The 8134-nt window shown below is 38.8% G+C and overlaps 1 protein-coding gene across 1 annotated transcript; it reads right to left on the reverse strand.

Annotated features, from left to right (window-relative positions):
* Window positions 1–1193: 1193 nt before the first annotated feature.
* Window positions 1194–7808, reverse strand: zgc:56493 (Thioredoxin-like). Its single transcript, XM_053490765.1, has 5 exons — window positions 7671–7808; window positions 4753–4857; window positions 2932–2997; window positions 1549–1614; window positions 1194–1426 (listed from the first exon to the last, which is right to left on the reverse strand). The coding sequence occupies exons 1-5, from the start codon at window positions 7692–7694 to the stop codon at window positions 1364–1366; spliced, it is 324 nt and encodes a 107-aa protein (XP_053346740.1). The 5' UTR covers window positions 7695–7808; the 3' UTR covers window positions 1194–1363.
* Between the last annotated feature and the right edge of the window lie 326 nt (window positions 7809–8134).

An 8134-nucleotide genomic window follows, 5' to 3' on the forward strand; every position in this document is an offset into this window, starting at 1 on the left:
TCCTCGTCCTCTCATACATCTCTCTCCATTAGCTACAACTCTCACTTCCTGACCTGCTCGTGCTGATTCAATCCACAGCAGTTAAAGCATAGAAACATTCAGAACAACTGAATAATAATAATAATAATAATAATTCTTTTGATTGTGTAAAGCTGCTTCGCGGCAATGACAATTGCTAAAAAGCGCTATACAAATAATTAAATTGAATTTTTTTTTTTTTGAAAACTGGAGCGCATTACAAATCACAAAGCGCTTCAGATCGATCAGCTTTTCAAAATCAGAAATAAAATAGTTCAGCTTTCACTGGAGGCTGTGGCACTAAACACTGAAATGTGATCTCACACACAAAGAATGTTGCACTATAAAAAATTTAGTTTAACACTAAACAGTGATAGATGAAAACCAAGTTACCAAAATAGGTCCAGGGTAATGATCGGCTCACAGAAGATAAGTGCAGTTCCATCATTTCTCTCTTTATTTGTCTTGGATTCTAGGCTCAGTGTGTATGTTTATAATCAAAAGGCATTCAGATATTGTATTTCTTTTCCACTGCACTGATAAAAATGTATAACTTTAAAACAACCAAAATAATTAAATCCACCATAAGTGACTACAAATGAAAAAAAAAATAACCACATGACTGGGTTTCACCTTAAACTCGTGGATTCTAGGGGAAATAAAATTACCTTTGAAACTCCACATCATCACAAAAACACCACAGTGCAGCACCGCTTAAAGGAAAAGTGAGAACTGAAAGGTAAACTAATGCATCAGACAGAACAATAAACTGTAACCAAGCTGAATGTTATTGCCTAGTAAACCACCTCCTGTACAATCCTGTAGGGGGCAGTGTTATGGCTTTGGCTTGCTCATCAGGGACAATCTTATTTTATTTTATACAGACTTACAGTAAACTTATTACTTATAAATTTACAGTTGCCTATTGACAGTAAACTCACCACTGACTCCTGAGTTAAACAAAAAGCCAAAACATTAAAACATCTCATGATTCTCTTTCAGACGTGACTATAAAGACTATATTCTGGTTTTTAAAAGAACAAGCATGGGGTTTGTATTTTGTAGATCTGTATTTATTAAACCTGATTTTAACAGCCGGGTTAGTCATCCGAGTATAAATCATGACTTACATGTTTTTTTTTTTTTTTTGTTAAAAAAACAAACAAACAAAAAAAAAAAAAAAACACACAACACAGTACAATGACTGGAGTAAGGCATACATATTCGAACATACTACTTCTACAACCAGATGAGTGCTTGTTAGTGAAGTCTATGGGACTGATAGGAGGTGTGTCTGGATCAAGCTTATATTTATATACTTCATGCTCTACACATTTCTCAGGGTTCACTTGTTATTGTTTACAAGCTCCTCCAGCTTCGTCTGGTTGGATCCAGAGAACTCCTCGATCTGCGGCACAGGCAAGAAGTAAAATTAAACCATGTGACAGAGACATCAAGGGCAGGAAAGTGTAATAAAAAAATATAATACACAATAGTTGCAGGATATACACAACTGCTAAAGGAGCTCACCTTCTTTCCGTTCTTGTAGAAGTAGAATGTTGGCATGCACTTAATCTCACAGGACTGAGCCACATCCTATGGAAAGGAGAGGGAGGGGGGAAAAACAAAACACCACATTCATCTCAGTCATTTTTCTTTCAGAGCCCAGACTGGTGTAGTGTGTAATGTGCTTTTTACTCAGATACAGTTATTTAAAGCTCTCTGCTTCAACATCCAGTGTATGTGACACTACTCGCTCTGCCAGCTGTACAGAGTCTAAACAATCACACCTCGCATTTTCTTCTTAATTATTAAAAGATTCAGCTAATTTTGAGCAAATTCGCCAGCCTGTCTGATTCCCCAGTGCTTAACTGTTTGCAGTGTGAGACCACAGCAGTGAAGTAAAACAGAAGGCAGGATTTACGCAGCAAAGCCACAGAACCAGAGAGAGCTTTTTATTCACCTTAATGCTGAATCACAATCAGACAGGATTTAATGCAACATCTTCACGTGTTATTAAAATGCAGCCCTGCAGGGAAGCAACCCAACCGGAATACATCATTCAGAATGAACACAATTTGCTGTAGAAAAGCAGACAGGATTTATAGCGATGTTTTTATAAAAGCATTAAAGGCTCAGAGATGAACTTAAACTTCCAATTAAACACAAAGCTACATCATTACTGAGCAGCGTGTATCTCCGTCATCCACCATCAATATTATTTCTAAACAAACAAATAGTAAATAATTCACTCTTACCACACAGGATGAACGTGTGTATATAGTTTACCTGTACAATTATAAGGATTCAGATGTTCTACCACCTTAAACACCTCCAAAGTCTCAACTTAAGGTGAGCACGGGGGTTAAATGGCCGGGAGAGCGTACATCTCATACGGGCACACGGGGCTTCTAATGCATGTGATTTTTGTTTCATTAGCGCTGGCGGTATTGAGACTGGTGGAAGCGTGTATAATTAATAGGTTAGATACTAATTATCTTGGAGTTTGGAGAAAATTAACAAATCAGAGGCTTTCGACACAAAAGTTTTGATAATGGGTTTCTGTTGCACCACTCGGAAGCTCTGTGCTCGATACGGAATTGTTTATACCCGAGTTGGATCAATTCGTCCCACAGTTTTTTATTTATTTATTTATTTTTTTACATAAATTATTTTTTAACCTTGTACGCTGTTAATTCTAGCTTGTGTGAGTGCGTTATTGGAAGGTCAGACTTAGTTGGACAGATAGACATGAAGCGATTGCAATTTTCTTGGTCTAGCATGGTGATATCAGCAAATTATATCCACAAACTAAATTACAGATACCTTATTTAAGTCCAACACAGAGACTCTTACACTGGATACTGCACTGGAGTAAAAAAACATTGCAGACTCAGAGAGGAGATTACTGACCTGTGCATCGTCCACATCTACCTTGAGGAAGACCACGTTGGCGTTGTCTTGTGCTTCTGACAGTCCCTGAAAAGGAGGGAAAAGGCAAGGATAAGACCGGGGTGGGGTTGTACTGTTAACAATAATCCAATAATGAACCCAAATCCTACTTATTACTGGTTTGGGCGTGGCCTAAAGGAGACTGACGGCAAAAAGAGGCCTCGAGATTTTGAACACAAAATGCAAAACACTGTACAGATAAAAAAATAAAATAAAAACCTAGTCTACACACTAGCTGACAACAGCTGAGACTCTGTCACAAACCAGCGTCTACAAGACTTCTCCTAAACCACTCTCCATAACATACTTCCAGTTAATGTTCTGATGATGGTGACAGTACGGGGACACTTGAGATCTGACGACTGAAAGTTTTTGGTTTTTTTTTTTTTACATCATTTTCTCAAACATTCAACACTTGCGTAAGTGCTCTGTACCTACGGACGAGGGTGTAAGAGATCACACTCCTACCAGAAGTGTTTCTTTACAGGATGAAGGTATCTAGTGAGAAGAACACCATTACTTTTATTGACAAAGCAGTGGATGAAAACCCCAACCCTAACCTCGCCCACAAACCCAAAGTGCATGAGAGCCACCTCTAACCACCAGCCGCTAACCACCACTTATGTAAGCTCTGGATAAGGCACACCCACTGCAGGTTAGAAATGGAAATGTCTAATTTGCCATCTGTCTGTAGAAGATGAACTCTGTTGATCCCCAGAGGGACGTTCAGGCTCCAAAGCAGGCAAAGAAAATATCTAATTACACAGAGTACTCATACACTACCTCACCAAACACCAATGGTATCCCAATACTCCTCACTTAACACCAATACCTACAGTAACCTTACTAATGCTCTTGTGGTTGAATGAACACAGATCCCCACAGAAACGCCCCAAAATCTAGTGGTTCCAGTAGGCTGTAGTAGCCTTCCTAGAAGTCATAACAGCAAGGAGGGGTTAAATCTGTAACTAAATGTACAATATGGACGTGTGTGTGTGTGTGTGTGCAGCAATTAAGATCTTTATATAATTCTGTAGCCCAGACTGTGTGGTCTCCAGGCCCAGGTGCTTTTCTTCAGTTAATCATTCCTCACTGACAATTTTCTGACCAGACCAGGTGGCGTAGTGGTTAGCACCGTGGCGCCTCGCACCTCCAGGTTTGGGGTTTGATTCCCACCATGGAGCTTCATGGAGGTCAGTATGTTCTCCAGTGCTTGGTGGGTTTCCCCCAGGTATTCCTCAGACAGTACAAAGAACCAGATAAGGGGAAATTGTCTGTAACTGAACTTGTGTGCCGTGTGATGGAGTGGCACCCCGCCCTGGCTGTGCCCCAAGTCTAATCAGAGTCTTGAGGGCCTCAAGTCTCTCTCTAAACAGGAAATAGTGGTATAGTGATAAACGAATTTTAAACCCACAAACCACTTTAAAAAAATAATAATAATAAAACATGCATTAAGAAATCAAATGCAATATAAAGTACAAAGATGAAGTGCACGCAGACATTTGCAGATAACTTATATATTATATATACAACAGATATTTGGATTCACTGGTTTCTAAAATTTAATCCTTATAATTAATACAACACTGATTTTAGCCACACACACACACACACAGAGACACACAAAAAAACACTTATCAGTGATGCACCTTAGCGCCAGTGCTTAAGTGCCTTAGAATCCGTATCCACTTCCACCTAGGACAAATCTCCAGCCACACCTGGGTGTATATGACACTCCCACGGGGCACATGATGAACTACGTTAAAAGTAGGATGTACTCACTTTGTAAAAAGGAGCGATACTCTGGCAAGGCCCGCACCACGTGGCTGTGAAGTCCACCACGACCAGCTTATCGCCTGCATCTGCCAGAGCTTTATCAAAACCTGCCTGAAGAGGTAAAGACAGCATTGGAAATAACTTGGAAGAAGAAGAATTTAAATTAAATCTAGCACAATATGCATCACTGCAGGGCATAAAATATACAGTGCACAAATATAAAAACCTCTGTGGCATTTTATACAACCTTTTCATGCGTCACAAGTGGTTTTGTCATAACTTTCCCAGGCACTAATACTCACAGCATTGTGCTTCTTTTGTAAAGCTTAGGTTTCACATACAGAGGCTTTACTAGGTCATAAACATAACATCTGCTGACATTCTTTTAAAAAAGGATTAACATGGGGGGGGGGGGGACCCTTTCACCTTTTACCCCACCGATTCACTCGAATAGGATTCATAGCTTCAAGTTCAACCAGATCAAGCAGAGAGAATCATACAGTACTCCCTCTAAAAGCTAAAAAAAGGCAGAAAAAACAAATTTTCAAGCGTATTGGCTTAACATTAAGTCAAACACAAGAAAGCCTACATAGTCAAATACTTGACACATCAACAGAGACACAAGAAAATTGGTGTTTAAAGCAAACTTAAGGATTCCTGCAACTTACTCAGGAAATTAATTACATTTTTAAGAAATAATTTGCTTTATATTTCCTCCTATTTTTTTTTAAATCTTATAATAAATATAAAGGGTAATAAAGGAAGAGTGTTTATGGCAATGTCTAAAGACAACAAATTTAACAGCTTGGTGTCTGGATTAAATTTGACTTTGATAAAAGCATCTACAAAATTCCCCCCTCTTGTCTGTTTGAACCAGTCAGCATCACCAGTACACTAATCACTGGCCTGATTATTTGCACCCGTTTCTCACTGGTTTATGCCTCACATTAGATGCTTTTATGCTTGAATGATTCATAGATCACTGTGTGGCTTAAACAAAAACATTACTCTGAAACTGCTCAGGTACAGAGACATAAACATAACACATAAAAACATCCCTTAGGTAGTCTGGAGAAATGTTCCTTAAAATTAAATTAACATAAAAAAATACAAGAACGTCTGGAGCTTTGGATGCGAAAAGTGAATGCACAAGATTTGTGTACTGTATATTTAGTTTATTCCTATACAAACATGACTACACTAACGTTAAGGGCTGCACTATGAAAATAAAAAGTGTTTGAGTTTTGTCAGCAGAGGTGTTTGTTTACAGTACCAGTCAAAAGTTTGGACACACCCAATGCATTTTGTTTTCTGATTTATTTTCTACATTCTAGAAAATAATTTGTCAGAATTATGAAAACACATATGGCAATCAGTATATTTTAAGACATGAAGGTCAGCTGTTCTGGAACAGTTCTTACCAGAACAGTAACTGTGTCTAGTGTGTTTGTAAAACCCATCAAGCTCCATGATCCAAACTGTCTCTCGTGAGCCGTTATGAAGCTTTACAGAGCAGAAGTAGAAGATATACATCACAATAACAACTGTTCTCCAACAACGACCATAAAGTTAAAAGGGGGGTACAAACTTTTGACTGGTAGTGTGTACTGAAGAGCATTATGTTGATTAAAGAAAAAAAAAATATTCAAAGATCTTCTCTAGGAATTGTGACTTACTAAATGTTAATTCCAGGTTTAAGTGATAAGTGGAGGTAAAGTGTAGAGCAGGGTGAGTGGTGATGAGTGAGGGTGTGTAAATACGAGACAGCACGAGATTAGGACTCCAGTCTTATTGTCCTGAATGAAATGAGGTCTGAGTATTAAACCCTTTAATGTTTAGTAAACCCGAGTCTACTGTACTTACTGAACTTCTCTTTATCGTAAACGTCACACAGGCGAGGCTCCGCCCTCCGCCCCCCCCCCCCCAGGAGCCACGTGCTTGAGCTGCAGCGCGCGCGCCCTGTACAGCCTGTTAGCATAGTTATCATAACCGTTAAATCCATTAATTTTTCTTTCTTTTCCCTAATTCTTCAGAAATAACTTAGGACTGAAATAAGTCATGAAGTGTCCGCGTATTAAATCGAGCAGAGTATATAAATTGTGTGGAAAATTGAGCCTTTAACTTTTTTGTTCTAGTGAATAAACCTAGAAATTTAAAGAAATTAAAAACTGTCATCAAAATTGCAAAGTTAACCAATAAATCTATAAAATAAATATTTCAATAACCTGTTTCTCCTCGTACTGTTTAATAGGTTAATTGTTTAACCCACGGTTTCCTCCGTCAGAGGGCGACATTTTGACTTAAGTTAGCTTAGCATAGTTCATATAATATACATATCTATATATTTTAAAGAGACACACTCCAGATTTTTTAAATGCAATTTTAACCCAACGTCCCTAGATAATAAACATAAGGGAGCTTTTTATTCATATTAAATAGCTGTATTAATGTTTTGAATCAAATAGGTGGAGGTTTAAAGCCCGGGACACAATGCTAACGCAGCTAGCGCCATTTTACACCGCAGTGCCAAAACTTAAGTCTGAGGAAGTTAAAAAGCTCAGTTTTTCCCCCATCTAATTAAATTCTGAAGTGTTTAGTGTTATGAGGAGTTTATTCAACACACCGAGAGGCTCCACGTGAACAGATAAAGATAACGGGAACACATGACCCCGGCCGGTCTGTTAACTTAACCACACTCTAATTATCGGAACTAACTAACCGCGTTAATAGGGCGGATCTTTTATGCTTAAGATTACTTCAGCGAGATAAATTACTTGTCATAAATCCTATGAAATGCATTTTAATCATTTTAAACTGTGGGGAAACACAGGCGATGCCCATGTTGGGCTTGAAAAAGGGGAAAAAAACACAAAACCGCTCTAAAAACAAGGAACCCACGGACCACTTGGGCTTTGAGTCCTTACCTGATCCTCAATGACGATGATCATGATGATTATTTGTGAGAGATTTAAAACAGAAGAAGTTAAAACTCCGCGCTGCTGCAGCTGGGCTCCTCCGCCTGCTCTAATGAGAGGCGTGTGATCGTCGCGAGCTGCACTCTTTACCAGAAGCACCGCCCACTCAGGCGCGAAAGTGAGGTTGCCAGGTGTGTACGTTTAAAATCGTAAAAAATCCACAGTCTTACAAATCCGTAAACCAGCCCAGAAAATGTTATAAGAACAACGCCTGCTCCGCTTATGCGTAAGCTTCAGATCTGGCAACACCACTGTGGCGTTACGTCATGACGCATTTTAGGGCAGCGCGCCATCTTATGAGTCACAGCGAGGTTATTTATTTAATTTCGTAATACTTAATGAGTGCAAATTGGAAAATAGAAGTAAATTAGTTTTCCTAATCATAATGTTTGCAAAAATCTGTCCTGTTTATT

Source organism: Clarias gariepinus, unplaced genomic scaffold (genome assembly GCF_024256425.1).
Source record: "Clarias gariepinus isolate MV-2021 ecotype Netherlands unplaced genomic scaffold, CGAR_prim_01v2 scaffold_31, whole genome shotgun sequence".
Taxonomy (NCBI): Eukaryota; Metazoa; Chordata; class Actinopteri; order Siluriformes; family Clariidae; genus Clarias; species Clarias gariepinus.

Excerpts from the sequence above, each read along its gene's own strand:
- zgc:56493 (XM_053490765.1), bottom strand. The coding sequence starts at position 7,694 with ATGATCATCGTCATTGAGGATCAG. Across the intron at positions 4,858-7,670 it reads TCATCGTCATTGAGGATCAG|GCAGGTTTTGATAAAGCTCT; the intron begins GTAAGGACTCAA and ends TTACCTCTTCAG. Across the intron at positions 1,615-2,931 it reads TAGATGTGGACGATGCACAG|GATGTGGCTCAGTCCTGTGA; the intron begins GTCAGTAATCTC and ends TCCTTTCCATAG.